This window comes from Palaemon carinicauda, chromosome 4 (assembly GCF_036898095.1).
Source record: "Palaemon carinicauda isolate YSFRI2023 chromosome 4, ASM3689809v2, whole genome shotgun sequence".
Taxonomy (NCBI): Eukaryota; Metazoa; Arthropoda; class Malacostraca; order Decapoda; family Palaemonidae; genus Palaemon; species Palaemon carinicauda.
In genome coordinates, this window is record NC_090728.1 from 44,453,036 (window position 1) to 44,475,791 (window position 22,756).

The 22,756-nt window shown below is 43.3% G+C and overlaps 1 protein-coding gene and 1 long non-coding RNA gene across 4 annotated transcripts in view; one reads left to right on the forward strand and one right to left on the reverse strand.

Annotated features, from left to right (window-relative positions):
* Positions 1-22,756, forward strand: part of LOC137639048 (mediator of RNA polymerase II transcription subunit 8-like) — a 56,003-nt gene that overhangs the window by 26,181 nt on the left and 7,066 nt on the right. For 2 of the 3 annotated variants that reach the window (XM_068371363.1, XM_068371364.1), the window contains exons 3-6: positions 7,059-7,217; positions 7,626-7,871; positions 8,644-8,878; positions 19,212-19,281. In XM_068371363.1, the coding sequence (XP_068227464.1) occupies positions 7,059-7,217; positions 7,626-7,871; positions 8,644-8,878; positions 19,212-19,281 (710 nt within the window). Of the gene's footprint in view, positions 1-7,058; positions 7,218-7,625; positions 7,872-8,643; positions 8,879-19,211; positions 19,376-22,756 lie in introns of those variants that run through there. The other variant, XM_068371365.1, reaches the window with a different exon arrangement.
* The window catches only part of LOC137639049 (uncharacterized), a 74,492-nt gene continuing 71,977 nt past the window's right edge, over positions 20,242-22,756 (reverse strand). Inside the window, exon 4 of the long non-coding RNA XR_011044219.1 lies at positions 20,242-20,712. This is a non-coding gene — a long non-coding RNA (uncharacterized lncRNA). The remainder of the gene's footprint in view (positions 20,713-22,756) is intronic.

Sequence of the window (22,756 nt, forward strand, 5' to 3'; positions counted from 1 at the left end):
GGAGGTACCCGTGTCGACAGTCATCGTGGCAAAAAGAAGAAGGGTTCCAAGTCCTCAAAAGGCAGAATCTGACTGCCTTCCTCTCCAGACAGCAGTGGGAGCCAGGCTCAAGAACTACTGGCAGGCTTGGGAGAGCAGAGGTGCAGACGCTCAGTCTGTGAAGTTGCTAAGAGAGGGGTACAGGATTCCGTTCTGGCGCAATCCCCCTCTAGCAACTACTCCCATCAACCTCTCTCCCAACTACAAGGAGGAGGACAAGAGGCTAGCTTTGCAGCAAGAGGTGTCTCTCTTGCTACAAAAGGGAGCGGTAGTCATAGTCCGGGACCATCAATCCCCGGGCTTCTACAACCGTCTCTTCCTGGTAGCGAAGAAGACAGGAGGCTGGAGACCGGTGCTGGACGTCAGTGCTCTCAATGCTTTTGTCACCAAGCAGACGTTCACAATGGAGACGACGAAGTCGGTGCTAGCATCGGTCAGGAAGGAAGACTGGATGGTCTCGTTGGACCTAAAAGACGCGTACTTTCACGTCCCCGTCCATCCAGACTCCCAACCTTTCGAAAGGTTCGTCTTTGGAAAGGTCGTGTACCAGTTCCAAGCCCTGTGCTTTGGCCTAAGCACGGAACCTCTTGTGTTTACCAAACTGATGAGGAATATTGCCAAATTCCTTCACTTGGCAGACATCAGAGCCTCCCTCTATTTGGACGACTGGCTTTTAAGAGCTCCGTCAAGTCGTCGCTGTCTGGAGAATCTCAGGTGGACTATGGATCTGACCAAGGAATTGGGTCTCCTGGTCAATGTAGAGAAGTCCCAACTCGTCCCATCCCAAACCATTGTCTATCTAGGTATGGAGATTCAGAGTCGGGCTTTTCGGGCTTTTCCGTCGGCCCCCAGGATCAGTCAAGCCCAAGAATGCATCCAGAGCATGCTGAGAAGGAACCGATGTTCAGTCAGGCAGTGGATGAGTCTAACAGGGACACTTTCATCGCTGGCCCAGTTCATCGAGTTAGGGAGACTCCACCTCCGCCCCCTTCAGTATCATCTAGCTGCTCACTGGAGAAAGGACATGACGCTAGAAGCGGTCTCAGTTCCTATATCCGAAGAGATGAGGTCTGCACTGTCGTGGTGGAAGAACAGCATTCTTCTCAAGGAAGGTCTACCATTGGCTGTTCAGACCTCCGACCACCTTCTCTTCTCGGACGCATCGGACACGGGCTGGGGTGCGACACTGGACGGACGGGAATGCTCGGGCACGTGGAATCAGGAGCAAAGAACACTTCACATCAACTGCAAGGAGCTGTTGGCAGTTCATCTGGCCTTGAGAAACTTCAAGTCCCTCCTTCTAGGCAAGGTGGTGGAGGTGAACTCCGACAACACTACAGCCTTGGCATACATCTCCAAGCAAGGAGGGACTCATTCGAGGAAGTTGTTCGAGATCGCAAGGGACCTCCTCACCTGGTCAAGAGATCGAAAGATTTCGCTGGTAACGAGGTTCATTCAAGGCGACATGAATGTCATGGCAGATCGCCTCAGCCGGAAGGGTCAGGTCATCCCCACAGAGTGGACCCTTCACAAGAATGTTTGCAGCAGACTATGGGCCCTGTGGGGTCAGCCCACCATAGATCTATTCGCTACCTCGATGACCAAGAGGCTCCCGATCTATTGTTCACCGATTCCGGACCCAGCAGCATTTCACGTAGATGCCTTTCTTCTGGATTGGTCCCATCTAGACCTGTATGCGTTCCCTCCGTTCAAGATTGTCAACAAGGTACTGCAGAAGTTCGCCTCTCACGAAGGGACACGGTTGACGTTGGTTGCTCCCCTCTGGCCCGCGAGAGAATGGTTCACCGAGGTACTGCAATGGCTAGTGGACGTTCCCAGGACTCTTCCTCTAAGAGTGGACCTTCTGCGTCAGCCGCACGTAAAGAAGGTACACCCAAGCCTCCACGCTCTTCGTCTGACTGCCTTCAGACTATCGAAAGACTCTCAAGAGCTAGAGGCTTTTCGAAGGAGGCAGCCAGAGCGATTGCCAGAGCAAGGAGGACATCCACTCTCAAGGTCTACCAGTCAAAATGGGAAGTCTTCCGAAGCTGGTGCAAGGCGAATGCAGTTTCCTCAACCAGTACCTCTGTAACGCAGATAGCTGACTTCCTTTTACATCTAAGGAATGTAAGATCCCTATCAGCTCCTACGATCAAAGGTTACAGAAGCATGTTGGCAGCAGTCTTCCGCCACAGAGGCTTAGATCTTTCCACCAACAAAGATCTACAGGACCTCCTTAAGTCTTTTGAGACCTCAAAGGAGCGTCGGTTAGCCACACCAGGCTGGAACCTAGACGTGGTTTTAAGGTTCCTGATGTCAGCAAGGTTCGAACCGCTTCAATCAGCCTCTTTTAAGGATCTCACATTAAAGACACTTTTCCTCGTTTGCTTAGCAACAGCTAAAAGAGTCAGTGAGATTCACGCCTTCAGCAGGAACATAGGTATTACATCTGAAACGGCTACATGTTCCTTGCAGCTTGGTTTTTTAGCTAAAAACGAGCTTCCTTCTCGTCCTTGGCCCAAGTCGTTCGAGATCCCAAGCCTGTCCAACTTGGTGGGTAACGAACAAGAGAGAGTACTTTGCCCAGTAAGAGCTCTTAAGTACTATTTAAGACGTACAAAGCCATTACGAGGACAATCAGAAGCTTTATGGTGTTCTATCAAGAAACCTGCTTTACCGATGTCTAAGAACGCAGTTTCTTATTACATCAGGCTTTTGATTAGAGAGGCCCATTCTCATCTGAAGGAAGAAGACCATGCTTTGCTGAAGGTAAGGACACATGAAGTTAGAGCTGTCGCTACTTCAGTGGCCTTCAAACAGAACCGTTCTCTGCAGAGTGTAATGGATGCAACCTATTGGAGAAGCAAGTCAGTGTTCGCATCATTTTACCTTAAAGATGTCCAGTCTCTTTACGAGAACTGCTACACCCTGGGACCATTCGTAGCAGCGAGTGCAGTAGTAGGTGAGGGCTCAACCACTACATTCCCATAATCCCATAACCTTTTTTAATCTTTCTCTTGAAATGCTTTTTATTGTTGTTTTTTGGGTTGTACGGAAGGCTAAGAAGCCTTCCGCATCCTGGTTGATTTGGCGGGTGGTCAAATTCTTTCTTGAGAAGCGCCTAGATTAGAGGTTGTGATGAGGTCCTTTAGTATGGGTTGCAGCCCTTCATACTTCGGCACCTAGGAGTCGCTCAGCATCCTAAGAGGATCGCTAGGCTCAGTAAGGAAGACGTACTTAAAAAGGCAGAGTAATGGTTCAAGTCGACTTCCTTACCAGGTACTTATTTATTTTATGTTTGTTATTTTGAATAACTGCTAAAATGAAATACGGGATACTTAGCTTCTATTGTTAACATGTATGCTGGTCTCCACCCACCCCCCTGGGTGTGAATCAGCTACATGATCATCGGGTAAGATTAATATTGAAAAATGTTATTTTCCTTAGTAAAATAAATTTTTGAATATACTTACCCGATGATCATGAATTTAAGGACCCTCCCTTCCTCCCCATAGAGAACCAGTGGACCGAGGAGAAAATTGAGTTCTTGTTGACAAGAAGTACCTGAGTACCTACTCGACAGATGGCGCTGTTGTACACCCCTACCTGTATAGCGATCGCTGGCGTATCCCGACCTTAGATTTTTCTGTCGGGCAACAGAGTTGACAGCTACATGATCATCGGGTAAGTATATTCAAAAATTTATTTTACTAAGGAAAATAACATTTTTTTGGTGCAGCCGTATACTTTGCCTCGACCCATGATTTGTCAATCCGATATGCAGAAGTATTTAGATTTATTTTCGTAGATAGAAGACAAGGACCTTCTCCATACTGCAACCAAATATTACCTCTCTGGTGTTCAGCCAGTGAGGACAGTACCTACTCAACTTGGGAGCAGGGATCTCCAAAATGTCTGACATCTTCAAAAACACTAAAAACACAGAGCAATGAAAACAACACGTCTGAACCTCGCTGGTGCTAGGAAAGAATGAGTGAGGGAGCGTGGGGAAAGGTAGGGGTGGGGGGAGGGTAGTCGTAGTAGAGGGCAGTAGTCGGATGTAGAACGGCACCTCGTAGTTCCGGGGGATGTTGAAGAAGGAGAGGTCTAACTGGTGAGGGCCCTATGGTTATGGTTCTAACACGCCCCAGTTACTAAACCGACACTCATTAGAGTGAGCGAGCTGGGTTTATTCCTGGCATTCCATGCATCTTTTTTTCTCTGGTTAAAATTGGGGGAAGTGCCTTGGTATATGTATGTATGTATGTATATTTAACAATATTTATGCCTTAGAAATGGTTCTATAAGGAGCATTTCACTGGGCGACCCAGGTTCCTCGCCCAGAAATATATTTTTCCTTCGTCAAAATCCCTTTTTTTTAGGATATTGAACAGTCAGGTGATCCCATAGATTCTGGTCTGGTATTTTCACTGACAAAACAATTGAACGAACACTAATGAAGATGCTCAAGACTAGAGGAAGCTTAGCTGACGGTCAGGGAATAATTCTAAGTACCCAGTCAAAAATGGACTGCATTCTGCCGCAAACTATCTCTGTGCGTGCCTCCCTCAAAAGTTTTTGTGTTATACATGCTTTCCACTACAGATCTACACATACCACAGGCCTACTACTACTGCAAGGGATGGTTAACATTTCTTCAAGGTTCATCCATGCATTCTTCATATCCCTACAACAGAGAGTATCTTACTAAATTGGTAAGTGTTGCCACAGGAGTTGTAACCCCTTTATCTGCCAATGCATATAGTGTGTATAACTTTAGTGAGGAAACTGCGTAATGGCTGACCAGTACAAACTATGCTGACACTAAACTCAGAAGAAATGACTAAGGTAGTGTCATTTCGTTCAGCTAATAATAGTGCAGTAGTTTGTGGTCTGCAGGTGGAAATTTTACCTCTCAATCTCTTCATGCGTTTTACATTCGTCTTGCGGAATTGTGCACAGATGTAAGGTCACCTAAACTATGAGTTTAGTAAACAGCCACTGCCTCTTTGGATCAAGAATGGTGCCATGAGGAAAAATACCAAAAGTGATTATTCCAAAATGTTAGAAGCATGTGTGGAAAATTTATCAGTATTAGTTTTAACAAAGGCCATGTGTGTGGCCATCTTCTGCACAGTGTGATTTAGCCACCGAACTGTTCATGGATGTTTGTGACACCTATGTTATCATAAACTATGGACCTGATTCTGTCATGTGCTTTGATGGGTATCCTGATTTCAGTATAACAAAGGTGACATAACGAAGTTGTCATGCCCAATGCCAGAATGTACCCCCAAACATTGTTTGAACAGAGTTCACAGGTCACCAGCAATAAATACTCAATTTCAGAAAATCATCATAGTAAGGCAAGGCTCATTGCTAAATTAATGGGGTACTTTATCCCTGTGGGTATAGCATGCCATCAGAGTACAGCAGATGCAGACTTTCTGATATGTTGCACTCAAAATCCAGTTATAGTATCGAGAGAGATACTGACATACTCGTCATGTTGGTTGATAAAGCTCTGCTGAATCTATGCATGCAAAATGCTGGACATGATATAGCACAAAAAGTACCAAAAAAGCACTGCAGCAGTGGGTAAAGGATCACTTACTAGTGCATATGCAATTGCAGGGTGTGACTATCTGCTTTCTACGATATCGGGAAAAAGAAGGCAGATCCTTGACTTGTCTTCAAAAGACCAGACGTAACATATGAAGTCATTGTCAAGAGCTGTGCAAACTGTATCTTGTATTTGAAGAAGATGAAGAGGTCATTTTTAACATTTGTTCTTACTAGCCTTCCTCTGGCATCATCAGCAGACAAATTCCATGGATATCATGCTTACTTTGCAGTTGAGTAGTGCCCAAGGAACCCAAGACAGTTGGAGCCAATCAAGGGGGGCTGACAGCTGTGTGATGGCATGCTAAATTCAGTATTTAATGACAAAGACCCAGCTCCTCCTCATATCTTATGCATGATTTCATGTGGATGTAAGATAGGATGTAGTAAAAGTTGCATGTGCAGAAAATCAGGACTAGATTACATGGAAATGTGTTCGAACTGTATTCCCCCCTAACGATATGAAAGATTAATAATTTGGAATGACAGAACAACCATATGCACAGGATTTAACTGTTTGCACAATATCAGCAGCTTTCATGAAATTAAGATTCAACAAGATTGTTGTATGGCATTTGCTGCACCTTGTTTGTATAAATTTATCAGACACCAAAACATAAAATACCTCAAGATATTCATTCTTTCTATAGTAAAATTATAGTAAAATGGTGTATTCTCTATACTGTTTAGGTTGATGTTTTTTTTTTTTTTATAGGTTAGATTGTCGTTATATCTTACAAATAAGTCCATAATTGGATTTTTCAACATCACATTAGTTTGAAAAGAGGTATCACATAGATTTGTGATCTGACATTTAAAAGTTGTAATCTCGGCAGAGTTGGATATCATGGATTTTAAGCTCTCGAACATTTATATCACTTGGGACTATCTGGGAACCTTATGGATTATGAATCTGTAGACCATAGAGTAACATCCCTCTTTTTTTTTTTTTTTCGAGTTGCATCATTAACTTTGCTAATTCTCCTGGTCCAAGGACTTCCTCCCTTCATAGGATGAATCTCCAATTAAAGGATAATGGTTTGTATCACATATTTTAAAAGTAATTTATATTTTACTTAACAATACATTACAAACCTAAGCCGTTCAAGATGCACTGCCTGCCTCAACCACCCTGCCAGTTCCAGGTTAAGGTCAAAGTGTAGGTTACTCTGCCTGCCTGATGAGTAGACAGGGACTACATCCATCTGCCAGCAACTATGTCTACCTAGTTGAAAGTTCAAACTTTCATTCCAGCTTTGCTAAAGTCATACAGATTTGGGTTTGTATAATTAGGAAAAATACAAACAACTGAAAATTTGGGATATTTTGACATATATTTGTCAAAAAGATTTTTTTTTATTATATTGGTTACTTTTACAGAATTTTCTTTTATACAGAGAGAAGAGAGAACTCTTGATGTTGCCCTGGATGCAATTGTCCAGCGTGTTGTCGATATCAAAGGTTCACTGCAAGAGTTGGTGGCAAGAATTGAGCATGAAGGGGAAGGTGGTGATTGGCCATCGTATCTCAATAACTTCTCTGTTATATCTGCACAGGTATGGGTTTATTTCTATCAAAATCAAATATTTGGTCTACTTGTGTGTGAAACCAATTAATATTTTTTGTATCTTTTCACATAAAAGTTAAATAGCCTTTCGTTTGTTATATATTTTCAATTTTTCATTTATTCTGTAGTCTCGGTCCTATTTTTATATAACTAGATTTCAGTCATCTAATTTATTAAGCTTTTTTTTTTTTTACTGTATAACAATATTTTTCTGTAGGAGATCACCAAGTTTGTGACAGCAGTGGTGTTAATGTAATAAAACCTTTAAGTATAAAATGTGACTTTCATAATCAGGCATTGCTGTGTTATGTAGATATAGAAGATAATTTTATACTGCATTTTAAACCATTTACATATGCAATTAGTTTGAATAACAAATAAATTTATTTTTTTGCAGATATATACACTATTAAAATTATTGAAGAATGATAAGACACCGGCTCTACGAAATTTTTTAACACTACCCTTGCAACTTAATGCTGAAACTGATGAAAAGTTACTTATGACCACAGAGGGCAGAGTGCCATCCTTCAGTCACGATTTTGTTCCCAATTTGTTGAGGACGAAACCTGAACCAGAAGTTGAACAAAAGCAGTTGACTTTAGAGACCAAAATGCAGCAGATAAACTCTGATACTGCTACTGTAAGTAGTTTTAATATTTTGACACCGCAGTAACCATTTTTACAGATGCTAAAAGAAAACCCAAGACACATATGTAAAGAATGTTATGGTGACTACTATAATTAGAATTCTTATTTCTTGCCTCATTAATATTTAGTCAAAGTGAATGGGGAATTTTTTTTTTTATAGAAATTAATAACTTGTAGGGGCTTTTAGAAGATATGCAGGATGATTGAATGCAGCAGTAACACCTTTCAATTTGCTTTTCTTATATTTGAGATGATTGTTTTAGTATATAAATATCTTAGTAACCTAGATCATGAGGTTCTAAGGTGAAACGTTTGTCAAAGTACATAAAGGGTTATGTAGTCCTGCTAACATACATAGAGACAGACAAACAAACAACCAAAAACAAAATATCCTGGGTGAGGTAATAACACCATACATATTAGTGTCAAATGTTTAATGTCCGAAATTTCATATTTTAAATTAAGCCATTGATTTTGCTTAATATATTTTTTACAAATTATATTGATGCAGTGCATACAAGTACATCATGTTTTGTTCAAGTACTGTACATAACTTGCACATAAAAGTATATGATAATCTTTGAATAATTAAATGAGAATTGGACAATATAGCAACAAGTAGCATAACAAAAATACTTCTCTTGTAACATTATTTTTATTAATTTATTTGGGTTATTCCATTTACAGTAGTATGAATAGACTTGAATAGCAGAAAGAATTCAGTGTTATTGCCTTCCATTAAAATTTTTTTTATTACTTTTCAGAAACAAATCAACATTCACAACAAAGTTGTCAAGCATGTTCTTGATTTGTTGAACACTGCACGAGAAGAGTGGGAAACGGAAACAGCTTCTCGCACAAACCAACCCCAGACTTGTTCGTTCAATGACACGCAGATGCTGATTGCTGCCATGGGCACGGGGAAAGGCATCAAGAATATCCCGGGTAGAGCGCCTATGCCAAGACCATCTCCAACCATGACTCAGCAAGCACCTCAAAGTAAGATAACAATATTTAAGATTTTATGGATGTTTGATGATGTGATTTGAAAATTTCAAAAACTAAGAAAAACTAAAGTACTATACTTAAGATGATCAGTAATACAGGTATCAAAATTGTAGGTAGTAAATTGCAGTTTCTATGCATGTGTAAAACTAGTCTTTTTTTATTTTTCTCTTCAATGTGTGCTGGTTCATTCATTGAATCTTGTTTATAAGATTGTGTGAGTCACGGGTAGTGTTTATTCATCTGACTAAATACTTGTTTTCCTTAAGTTAAAGGATAATTTTGGGGTTATTTAGGTTAAAGGGGAGGTTAGCATGAGAGACTTAAGTGGTATAAGGATTAAAGACCCCAAATTTATACAAATACAGCTAGGAAAAATAAAAAAAAAATTTCAGCATACAAACCTTTGTCTTGACTGTGCATAGGAAATCATTCCTTAGGTTGCATTGATTTTATTTATTTAACTGTCCTTAAGGTTGGTTTTGTCAGAAGTTTGGGGACTTCAATTGGCAGTTATGTGATGGGAGGAGGAATGGCTTAAAACTTCCAGTACAGACTTGGCAAAAACAGATGCGAGTGACTCATAGGGCCGTGTCATGAATTGTGGTCCAAATAGCAGAATCAAGAATCGGTTAGGTGATGACTTGGGAGCATTGATTGTGGAAACAGGTTTCTATTTTCTACATCAAATATGAATTTAGATATCGAATGGTTCTGTAATGTCACTTTAGTGCTGTACTCCATTGTGGAATTTTAAGCCATTATCATTTTTACACTACTTTTTTCTTCAGAAGTACTGTACCACTTTCCAATCGCCCACTTTGCTGTTCCATGTTCAGTGACTTACAAATCTTCCTCCTCTGTGGATGACTTAAGGTCTGTTAATTCTTTCACCAAACTTTCACAATATTTGTGGTATGATCTTCCATAATTTCCCCTTATGTCTGTGAATCTCTTATTGCCATCTTATCTTGCTGTTAGGGCAACAAAATTTTATGGTTATCTTCAGAACTGGGAAGAACAAGAAACAGAAGAGCTGATTATTCTTCCTTTCAATCTAAGGTTATTTTGCAAACTCATCTTTGATATGATCCTTTGGTTGAGCTGGCTACGGAGTCTATACATACGACCCAAGGAAATTATCCAACAACTTGTGGATATATCCCACACATAGCGTATGTGCAGGTTGTCTGGCGTTTCCAGACTTCTGCCTTAATACCTGATCTACTGACAGGTATTTTCTTAGGCTAAGAATGGGTCAATATCCCTTACATGAAGAGCTCTCTGCTGAAATGGTATTTTTGCCCATCGTCAGTTGGGGAATACACTATAAACCCAATAACAGTGTTCCTGGATACTTTCTTCTTGATCCTGTCAGAGCTAACAAAAGTATCTCCAGCTCTCAGGCATGAGTTGCAGAGTTTTCTTCAGATAGTACTGTGAAATAATGATCGGTGTTCATGCAGGACATGAAAATATCTTTATCCCTTTGGATACATCATTGAAGGAAAGGGGAAAGGTCTTGAAGTGACTTCTTCCAATCTTCATTATGTCTGGTTATGTAACTAGTTGCTGTGTAGCTCGCTTAGTTGTTTTCTTGATAGCCTTAGCATAGGTGAAGTTTATCTTATCAAGGACTCTTACATGGAACAATTTAGAATCCTGAGAACACAGGTCACATACTTCAGCAGCCCAAGATCCTGGGTGTGGGCAAAACTGCTCAAAACTCCTCATGAGCATAGACAATTTCCATGATGAGGAGAGCTTATAACTTTTTTAGTCTTAAGATTTGGACTTAAGCCAGAGTGGTAGTCTTTCATTTCAAATACTGAGAAGAGTTTGTTTCAGTGAAGGGAGATGGGACAGTCGAATGCAGATGAGATGATATGAGCATAGAAGTGCAGCTTCTATGACATCAATCACAGAAATGGATCACCTTTTGTAGACAGCTGCAGATATCCGGATATCTGTGGAGTGCTTTGCAAAAAGCCTTTTGCTTAGAAGATTTACTGGATAATCTCCATCGTTGAAGTTTAAGTGACTTTAAAGAGCAGTGGGAACTACAAAGGTGCCGTGGACAAAAATATTTGGACCATGGGGATGGCTCTTGCAATTTCAATTAGAAGAGCCAGCAGATTTGGATATCAATTGGCTTGCGGCCATCTGGTAGCTACCAGGGACATTCTAACAGCTGATGTGATCAACACCTGGTTGATTACTGGCAAAGAAAGCTAAAGTAAGGAAAGGTTTAATCATCAAGGTTGCCTTATGGGTCTCAAAATACATCCACAAAAGCTGCTAATGGGTTTGAGATTGGGAAGCAGAACACCTGAAGCCTCTTGTGTAGCTATACGGCAATTGGTTGAATGCTGGTGAACCACACAAGGCAAGAAGCCTTTCCACCACACAAGGATGTAAAAAATAATCTCATCTACCACCTGCCCTTGAGGATTGAACATTTCCACAAGAACATCTTATTGAAATGTAACTTGCTGACAGATGCACGGTATTGCTTGCTGTCCTGATGTGCATAGGATTTATTAACTTACAAATGTGATGCAAAGCTGTACCTCCTTGCTTGTTGATGTAAGCCACTAAAGTGTTGTTGCTTGCAGTGTAAGAAATGGTGCCTGGATTTCCAAGATACTGATTTTCTACTGACCGCACAGATGAGGGTACTAGCTTCTCCGAGTGTGCAACTTGCCACCCCTTGGATGAATCCAAGAACTGAAGCATTTCTCTGTCTCTGGAGGTGGGTAGTCAAGTGTAACTCCTCTTGTAAGGTTCTTGTCGCCTAGTGAAATTATACGAGTTATGAGATCACTGGCTGCTGAAAGGAGAGTTCCACACACTATTGAATAGAGATCTCTGGTGTTTCCTATAAGGTGCAAACTTTTCTAATAAGGAGAGTTGGCTGGGAAGTCAGGCAGCGCGATTAGTTCCATCTTTAGGAAGATAGATACTTGATTCTCTGCTTGTGTGAGAATAGACCTTTTTCTAGGTTATCTGGATCCCTAGTGTAACAAAAAGACAGGAAATGGTCTCCATCTAGTATAAACTGTCTATTTGATTTGGTTAGGATGCACATAGTGTCGAGATATGTTGAAGACACATCCTAAAGACAGGAAATGGTCTCCATCAACAATATTGGATCTGGCTAGGATGCACCAATCGTCGAGATGTGTTGGAAGACAGATCCGGTTTGGAAGGTCCAAGGAGTGAACACATGAGTAACACCTGAGCAGCAGTGGTCAGTCTGAAGCACTGTCTTGGACTTGTAGACTGCTCCCTCAAGGACTTAGTGGAGGCACATCTAAGGGGATTGATTTGTGGGCATTTGTTAGTACATGCCCTAAAGATCTATCGAAAGCTTGAAATCACCCTCTTTGTTGGAAGAAGAGGGAAGGTAGTACGGAAACTCCACATTTCTTATCTTGAATGCACAAACTGGTTCAGGAAAGAGTTGTCGATGACAGTTTTTACCACCAAATTGATTTCTCCACCAGGAATAGTTAAATGTAGAAAATTAAAGACCTGTTTGTTCCAACACGGAGTACTTACCTCGAACTACTTTCTTAGGAGTATCTGGGATCTCTTCCCAACCGACCAGAATTTTGTGCAGTTTACCCTACCTCCGTTTTCTATGTGGGGGAACCTCTGGCGGAGTGATACGCGCCATGAGGCGACCCGGGGTCAGAGAGCGTGCTCGCTCAGGTCTCGACCTCCAGTAAGTTTTCTGGTCGCGTCGTGATAACATCTCGCCGCGCTCTCCTTACCCAGTGCGACCCTTTGTGTCCATAACCCTTAAGTAGTTCGAGGTAAGTACTGTTAGGAAAAATACAAATTGCTTAAAATTTGTGATTTGTTCCAACACGGAGTACTTACCTCAAACTACTTTCTTAGGAGACTTATACTTTAGGAGGTGGGAGTGGCCTTCCGGACCTAGAGACCGTCGACGAAGAGAAAAGAGGAACCTAGATAGGAGGCTAGGTTCTGCTGACCCCAAAAATAGAAACGAGAAATAGGGAAAACTATGCAAAAAACTGTCTAAGTAACACACTAAGTAACTCACCTCTGTAAAAATCCTTGGAGACGTATTCTTTCACTGACAGTGTATCCCATGGAAGGTGAAGGAATCAAGGGTCATGTAGGGGAAGGTGATCGGGGGGAAAAATGTATGGAAGTAACCTGTGTCTCTTAGACTTACCGCCCACGGCTTCCCCGGGGCTACACCTTAAATCTTCTAGAGCGCAAAAATGACGGGACCCATTCCTTTAGGTAGTGAGCCGTGAAGGTGGATTGTCTTGACCACGTACCTGCTCTCAGGATCTGGCCCACTGCCATGTTCCTCTAGAAAGCCAACAAAGTACTCAGGCCTCTAATGTCAAGGGGTCTAGGCTTTCCCAGAAGGGAGACCCCCGAACTGTCGTAGGCTCTCATGATTACCTGTCGCAGCCAGAAGGAGACCGAATTCTTGGATACCGGCTTCTTCACCAGTCCTGAGGGGACGGGTCTCGGGGCGAAGTCTGGCCGTCCTCTCTAGGTACTTCCGTACTGCCCTGACTGGGCACAGTAGCAAGTCCCTCGGGTTGTCCGACCGCGGGATTGCTGGCACTGAGAACCCTTCAAACCTAGGGTCCCAAACAGCTGGGTTCTGAGTTTTGGCCACGAAGGTGAGACCTCGTAAGACAGCCCATGAATCTCGCTTACTCTTTTCGCCAAAGCAAGGGCTAACAGGAAGACGGTCTTGAGGGTGAGCTCCTTGTCTAGCATATCCTTGAGAGGCTCGAAGGGAGGCTCCGAAAGCATCTTCAGCACTCTAACCACATCCCACTGGGGCACTCTAGTGGCCTGTGGGGAACATGACTGTTTGAAGCTCTTGATGAGCATCGAGATATGTCTGGAAGCACCTAGGTCGATGCCCTTTAGAAGGAAGACTTGGCTCAACGCCGCTTGGACTCCTTTGATGGCTGGAATGGACGTTCCCACTTCGTCCCTAAGATAGACCAGGAAGTCTGCTATCTCGTGAATGGAGGCCACTAATGGCCTGATGTTCTTCGAGGAGCACCATTTTGTAAAGGTAGCCCACTTCGCTTGGTATACCGCGACCGACGACCGTCTTAGGTAACCTGACATCCTTGCTGCGGTCTTCGACGAATATCCTTCCTTCCTCAGGAGACGCTCGATAATTACCATGCGTGAAGGTGGAGGGACCGAGGGTTTTCGTGAAACCTTTGGAAGCGAGGCTGCCGGAGAAGGTCTGGCCTGTCCGGAAGTGGCCAAGGCGGAAGGCGCGCCAGTTCCTTTAGGTCTGCGAACCATTCCCTCTCCGGTCACCAGGGCGCTGCCAAAGTCATCCACAGGTTGTCCGCCTGCCTCACCCTATTGAGGACCTGCCTGAGCATTCCGAAGGGGGGAAGGCGTATACGTTGAGATTGTCCCAAGGATGTTGAAAGGCGTCCTCGAACGCTGCTGATGGATCTGGCACAGGAGAACAAAACACTGGGAGCTGTGCATTTAGTCTCGTGGCGAAGAGGCCTATTACCGGAGAGCCCCACTTCAGGATGATGGTCTTGGCCACTCCTGGGTGTAGGGACCATTCCGACCCTACAACTTGACCCATCCTGCTGAGGCCGTCGGCTAAGACGTTCCTCTTTCCCAGAATGAATCTGGCTGTGATCTTGATCTGCTCCTCTGCCCATTCCAGGAATTCCGTTGAGACTGCACAGTTCCCTCAACTTCAGTCCTCCCTGCTTTTTCACGTAGGCCACCACCGTGGCGTTGTCGCACATCAGAGCCACGGTGTTTCCCCGGAGTAGATGCCCGCTCCTCTCCTCGGAGTCCCATTTTCCTTTTGCTGCCTTGTCAAGAAGATGGGCTCCCCAACCCTCCTTGGATGCGTCCGTGAACAGCAGCATCTCTGGAGGGTCGACTGCTCTGACGTTCCACCACTTCAGGACCTCCTTCATCTCCGGGGACACTGGGACTAGAGCTCCTTCAGGTTCCACTGCACGCCCCTGAGTTTGAGCCTCCCCTGGGGGACTAACTTTTCCAACGACATGAGATGGCCTATCAATCTTTGCCAGTCCTTGGCTCTCCTGGGCTGGCCCGACAGGAAGGGCTGGAGTATCTGCTCTAGGTTGTCCAGTCTCTCCGCGGAGAGACTGGTAGGTCATCCTGGTGGAGGGTATCAGCTGAGACTTCTCCAGGTTGATGGCGATACCCAAGATGCTGCAGAACCACAGAAGTTCCGCGCCTTGCTCCTTCAGTGCTCCCTCTGAGGCTGAAAGGAACAACCAGTCGTCTAGGTACCGAATCAAGAGGATGCCCTGTTCTTGTGCCCAGGCTGAAACTGTTGAAGACCCTCGTGAAGACCTGAAGAGCTGTCGACAGTCCGAAGCAGAGGGTTCTGAACTGTAACGTCTGGGTACCCCATTTTACTCTTAGGAACTTATGCTGGAGGGGTGGACAGGGATCTGGAAGTAGGCGTCCTTAAGGTCTATGGACATCATGAAGTCCTCTTCCCTCAAGGCCGCTAAGACCGACTTCGGGGTGTCCATCTTGAAGTCGGTCTTACACACGAACTTGTTGAGGGCTGAGAGGTCTATGACCGGTCTCCAGCCCCCTGTCGCTTTCTCCACCAAGAAGAGCCTGCTGTAGAACCCCGGTCCTGGATTCTTGACTGGCTCTACTGCCCCTTTCGCCGAAACTTTCTCCTGCAACGCTGTCTTTTTCAAGGGGTCCTTGGGTGCCAACCACTCTGCCTGCTGGTGTGGGATCAGAGAGGGCGTTTCTGCTAGGAAGGGCAACCTGTATCCTTCCTTCAGTACTGCTACGGTCCACAGATTTGCTCCGTGGTCTCGCCATGCTTGCCAAGAGTGTTCGAGGCAGGAGTAGGGGGTCTCCCATCCTATCTCCTTTGAGAGGCGCGGCTGGAGCGTCCTCTCCTGGAGTTAGAGTAGGATGGCCTGAAGCTCGCCTGAGGAGCCGAAGTACCCCTACGGGAGGGCTGCAAGGGCTGGTGCCAAGACACAGACGGGGTGTCCCTTCTGGGCTGGATCGGCGCGGGGAGGGTGAGAGACATCCGAAGAGGGTCTCTTGCTGGAGGTGGTCTGGGCTCTCCCGCATCCTCAAGTTTCCTGACCCTCTCCATAGTCTCTTCCACTGCCTTGAGGGGGAACACTGACTCGCCCCACAGGGGTAAGTTCCTTAAGGCTCTCGCTTCTCTGTCTGGTAGTTTCCTGACCAGCTTACTCAGGACTGTGTCCCTCTTCCACAGGACCCAGTTGGCTGCCTGAGAGAGGGACTGGTACGATAGGAACTTGAGAGCCTTCCCCCCCGAGCTAATTAGTTCCCTCAGCAAGGTCTGGTTCTCGGGGACGGAGAGGTCATGAGAGGCCTGAAAACCTACTAACGTGCAGGCCCACCAGTCCAATCATGATGATACGTATACCAAATCCAGGGCCATATCCTCCATCATGGAGGTTTCCGTCGGAGAAAAACATACTGGAGCGGAGGATGCCCTATCTTCAGCGGCTCACTGGTTCAGGATAGCAATTGCTGGCTCAAACGTACAGGGACCTCCGCGGCGCCCCTCTGGGAGATAAAATCGCTTCTGTGTCCTAAGTCCCTGGAGGAGTTTGGAGGCGCTCTGATTCCTGGGAGCATCCGCCTGGCTGGCTATGAACCTATCTTTGTGGTCCATACCCAGCCTAACGTCCCTCGCCAGGGGAAGAGCCAGCGAAGGCCTCTGTTGCTAAGCCCGGAGAGCCAGGCTTCGTCCGTCGAGGGCTTCGGCTCATCCAGCCTATGATGGCGCCTGATGAGGGCCAGGACCTTCCTATAAGTGGAGACCTCGTCCATCAAACATTCTCCGCTATCCACGAGGCCTTCAGCCAACTGGTCCTCCGCCTGAGTAGGAACGTCCAAGGCGGAAGGCTCCGCTTGAGGTGGAGTCATCTTTCTCTCGTGGTGAGTCCTTGGCGGCTCGACTCGCTGAGCGGGCAGCTCCGCTGGGATGAGGGTATCCGTCATGGGCCTACCCCCTCCAGCGGGGATCCATGTGGCTGCGGGCTTCCCCGTGCTAACTGGTTGACTCTTATGTTCAGGGCAGTCCATTGAAGGGCTGGAGGCCGGGACAAGGCTGCCAGTCCGAAGGGGCGACTCTCTCCGCTGGGCGGATGACGTCGGAACCTTCGCGGGCTTATGCCTGTCGACCGAGACCTGATGCGAGGACTTCCATCGATGTTCGGGCCTGCTGGAGGGGCCATACCTCTAGGATGGAGAAAGAGCTCTCGGGAGCCAGCCAGAGGTACTCGGGGCTGCTGAAGCTCCTAGGAGGTGGCTGTGTGGGATGGTAACACGCACCCATTCTTCTTTTGACGAGCAGCTCCTCCTGTGTTTCCTCCTGAGGGATCTGGAACGCCTCCTCCTGGCGTGGCGAGATCGGGATCAGGAACGGGAACAGGACCTCCTCCTACGGGACCTCTCTCGTCTCCTCTTCGAGTCCCTCGGACCTTCGTCCTCCGAGGAGAAAGAGTACGACCCAAAAGAAGAGACCGATGACTGGTAAGAACGTGCCGAACGGTCCGAATCGTCCCGAGTTGCTGATGGCTCTTCGTGCCAGTCCGCTGACGAAGAAGGCTGGAGAAAGATAGGCAGGAGCATTGCTGAGGGCCCCGGGGGAGAGCGAGGCACTTTCCTGCTGGTAAACCAGGTGTCGAACTCCTCCTCCAGTCTCATGGGCAACCTGAAGGGCATCCTCGGCGGTGCCCACGCGAGGGGGTCCGAACTCGGTGAATCCTCCATCTCGGCATCTCCCCCGGCCGCTGACGTACCTGAAACGCAGATCCAAGAAGCGGGGGAAGAGGCTGTAGCGGCCTTCCCCCACATAGGATCGTCTGTAGAGACGGGACCTGCTGGCACCAGACCCTCGTCTCCCGAACACACTCCTGTCCCTCCCTCAGGCCCCCCACTTGCCTGAACCAACACCACATCCCCACCAACAGACATCACGGACTCCTGGGGAAGAGGAATGGGCCGCTTCCCTGCAACAGACTTACCTCGTCCCCTACTCTGGGTAGGGGAAGGCTGCAGAGAAGCTCTTCTCTCCGAAGAGGCATCGGGCGAAGCAAGAGGCGAGGCAATGCTTGGCTTCTTCGGCGACCTCTTGGTAGCCGCCTTCTTTTTGGTGCCGTAGCGCACCCACTGAACTTCATTCCAGGATTCACACTCGGGACACGTGGCTGCAGGGTAACACACACTGCCCCTACATGACGAACACAAGGAGTGGTGGTCGACTTCCGACTTGGAAAGAAAAGCCCCACAAGATTTACCGGCCATAGGCCCGGGGCAACGACGGGGATGCTCCATAACAAACCAGTAAAGCACCGCAAGACACAGGAACAAGAGGGAAAAGGTAGGATAAGGTAAGGTATGAACACAAGAGGACAACTTTGACTACTTTCCTGGACTGGCCAGGTTAAGGGCCTTTTTTATAAACAGTGCAAAATTTAGGGCTTTTCCTGAAAGAAAAGGCAACTGGAGGCTCTAGATGGGGTTTGGAGGAAGCCCGTGCCTTCTTCACCCACAATCCTTATGGTATGGCCATGATTGACTTCAGGTCAAATCTTCTGCATTTTGCAGTCTCTCCATGGCAAAGGTCTGCAGTCACAACAAACACTGTACACCGATCTATAAAGAAAAAGTAAAGAATCAAAACAATAATGATTTTAGAAGCAACAGTACATTTGTTCTTATTGTGGCCTTAGACAAAACTGAATAGTCAGACAGGCAGGTGGGTAGTATTTCTCATTTGCACCACCTATTGCTAATTACCGTACCTCTTTACATCTTTAACAAATTAGCAGCTGTTGCAGCTTACATTGGAAGTATCTCCTATTTTAGAGGACACTGATTTTGTATGCGCATAGGGACAATTGGCATATTTATATCACAAAATTTAACTTGCTGTGTTCAAGAATACCAATTGTTAATTATTGCGTTACAAGATCCAAGTATTGTACAATAATGCATTTTTACCTGTTCATAACATATCTTTACGTTGGGCATTGTGATCCCATATTACATAATTAAAAAACTGCAGTATGATATAATGTTTTGACCATTTATTGTTACATCATGATGTGCTGATAGCTACTTTATTTCTATATACTTTAGGTTACACTGGTATTTATTTAAAGCTAAGTTGTTAAAAATCATTATATTCTTTGGGTTACTCTGATTTTTTGTTTTCTTTTGTTTTTGTTAAACATCATGAAATCTTGAAAGTCTGTCTAATAATTTATATTTTTTTTTTCCGTTTCAGTAACCAGTAAAGCTGTCAGTGCAGTCAAGACAAACATTAAAGCAGCAACAACTATGCACCCATACGGACGGTAATTTGTTGACTACAGTACACAATTTAATTTTACATATAAATCTTTATATCATATAATGTATATCTAAGACAATATATCAATTCACAAGTTATATTTCTCACTCATTTTACCAAAATGGGATTAGATTAACATGAAGAATGTATTGCCTTATTTCAATTACTGTAGCATGCTCATCAGTTTTTATTAGTTATATTTATATTAAGCATACTCTTATCAAGGAAGGACATACATTACTACTGTACTGGGAACAGAAACATTGTTGTAATATTGTATTCTATATTTCAAATTGCATTATATTATGAAAAAATTAGTAAACTAACATGTAAGAAAAAGAAAATGGAAAAATTTACTGGGCCTTAAAATCATATAAAATGAAGCCCGAGTGTGATCTGTAACACAAAAACCACGAGTGAACAGCAGCTTAAAGTCTAAAGACAAAGGATCTAAGGCCAAGTATATCTTGTGTAGCTAGTCACGGCCAAAGATATTGTATGGAGTCGAGTCATAAGCTCGGAGAACAGAATACAGTACAACAAAAGTATTAGAAAGAACAGTTAAACAAAAGTCAGTTCTTAAATATATCTAAACAATGTTTTTGAGTTTAAATTGAAATAAGTAAGCTAGATTTAAATTGTAGCTCTTGATAGAAGGTAAGAAGCACTTGTAATATTTTAGAACATGACTGTACTAAAGATTGCCAGTACTTACAAATATCAAAACAAAAAGTAAAAAAATCACTACATCTACTTCAACTAGAGAAGATGTAAAAATTAAGAGAAGCAACAAACTTATTAAGTCAATACTTACTTGCATAACGATACGATAGCCATTTTCAGATTTTCTCCGTTAATGAACAGATGAAGTAAATCATAACAAAGCATTTTCAGATAATCACTCGAAGGAAATTAGCCGAGACTGATCTGATGATTGATTGATTGATTTAAAGTTTTCAGTCTGATCTGATGAAGGAAATTGATAAACTGTAATGAAATAATACGGTAAGGGAAACTCTCCAAGTGGAATTTTAAGTACTTTCCTGTGAAAACAAACTAGCAGTAGCACTAAACCATGCTTTCATAGGTGTTCAGTATAATTAAAATATGATGTTAGCAAGATTTACACACACACACTGAACTGTAGAAAACAAAGAAAACTTTTATAAAGTTCCTGAATGACAAATTTATGAAAGACAACTAAATTAGTACATTTGAGACTTGCTGAAGAAGACTAATATGTATCTACACTTTAGGGCTACTCATCCCAAGCACTGCCTAAGCATGCAGTTACTATAAGATCAGAAAATTTTATTCTTCCAAATTAATATGGATTCTCCCCAGATTTACAAACCTTTGTCATATGAGACATATACGGTATATCACTGGTAACAGCTGGTTTTGATTGTTGAAGCCTATTATCATTGTTGTTGATCTGTAAATAGTAATTCTAAAATAAGACATCATAAAATTTAATACTTGAAAAAATAATATTACAGAAAAGTTAGAAATTTCATGTGATATCCCCATGGGGAAAAGAAATTAGGAAATTACATGTAAAATTAATATTTTCACTTTCCATAGCATAATAATACATAACACTACAGATGAGACAGGAAGGAGTATTAATGTATCGCCTGAAACTAAGAGATACATCTATTGTGCTAAACTGTATATCTGTATTTAAAAGCAACCGAACTACTGCCAATTGGAACTGTATGGTTAGGTTAGTTTCCTCAAACATAGATCTCAAGGCAGTTGATCGGATAATGACCATATAATAAGTTGCTTAGAGCTGTTTCTAGCCATTCAAAAATACATACATATACCAAGGCATTTCCCCCGATTTGGGGGGTAGCCGACATTAAACAAATGAAACAGAAAAGGGGACCTCTCCTCTCTACGTTCCTCCCAGCCTGACAAGGGACTCAACTGAGTTCGGCTGGTACTGCTAGGGGTCGAACTCAGTTGAGACCAGTCGAACTCAGTTGAGTCCCTTGTCAGGCTGGGAGGAAAGTAGAGAGGAGAGGTCCCCTTTTCTGTTTCATTTGTTTGATGTTGGCTACCCCGCAAATTGGGGGAAATGCCTTGGTATATGTATGTATTTTTGAATGGCCAGAAACAGCTCTAAGCTGTTTCTAGCCATTCAAAAATAATAAAGAATTAATCATAAAATGCTTCAAATAAACTGTAGAGAAAAGTAATTATTTTCAATAACTAATCATGCAAATAATTAGGTTTTATTCTAAAAACTACAACAAAGTAAAAAAAATACAATAGAAAAAAAATGCCGTACAAACCATATCAGAATAATCACCAAGGCATCCCACCAATTTTAGAACATTCAAGTGTTACTGGCAATAAGTAATGAGTCAACTATTTAACAGAAATACATAGTGTAGAGTAATGTCAAAGTGACATGTTGAGATTTTGAAATTAAAATGGAACAGATCAGAAATTAAAACGTTTACACACTTGCCAAGAGATCATTTATAAAGGGGTACTGGATTAAATAATGGTCCACACGTGTACATATTAAAGAACAAGAATATAACTTCAACAAAAGAAAATTAACAAAAAAGAGAAGTATATGACGTTCGTGCTTACAGGAAGAGCGATAGTCCAGCTACTGTACCAGAGTTCCTACTACACTGACTTGAAAGTCAACATAAAAATTGGATATTTATACCATTTAATACTATACTAATTACAAATAAAAACAACACTGTGGTCCAGAATTTGAAAAAGTTGTTTACGGTTTGTAGTTTGTTAGAGTTTTTTACCAAACAAATGATTTTAGCGAGGAAATAAATTTATTTGAAATATTTAATTCTTCATTTTTTTATGCAAAATCAGAAATTTTATATTAAAAAGAAGCACTTAACAAGATAAAATACCTTATATACTCAATTCTACCCACCAATAACTTTTTGTTTGCATAAAGGATTGACAAAAATATTACAGCTTTTTTAACTCTTAATATGACAAATTTTTCAAAGTAATTTGTATTTCTCCCAGGTTTGTAGAAGGACTGGGTAGAAGGAATTATGTAGTTGTTATGGGTGACTTAAATGCTAGAGTGGGTGCTGGAGAGGTAGAAGGTGTCATTGGGAAATATGGCGTACCAGGTGAAAATGAGAGTGGTGAGAGACTGGTAGATATGTGTGTTGAACAAGAGATGGTAATAAGTGCTAGCTTTTTTAAAAAGAAAGATAAAAATAAGTATACATGGGTAAGAGTGGCAAATGGAAGAGTAGTAGAAAGGGCATTAATGGATTATGTGTTGATAACTAAAAGAATGTTTGGAAGATTGAAAGACGTGCACGTGTTTAGGGGTATGGCTAACGGTATGTCTGATCATTTTTTGGTGGAAGGAAAATTAGTTGTAGCAAAAGAGTGGGGGAATAGAGTAGGTGGATGTAAAAGGGAGCTAGTGAGGGTTGACGAGCTAATAAAACCGGGGGTAAAAAGTAAATATC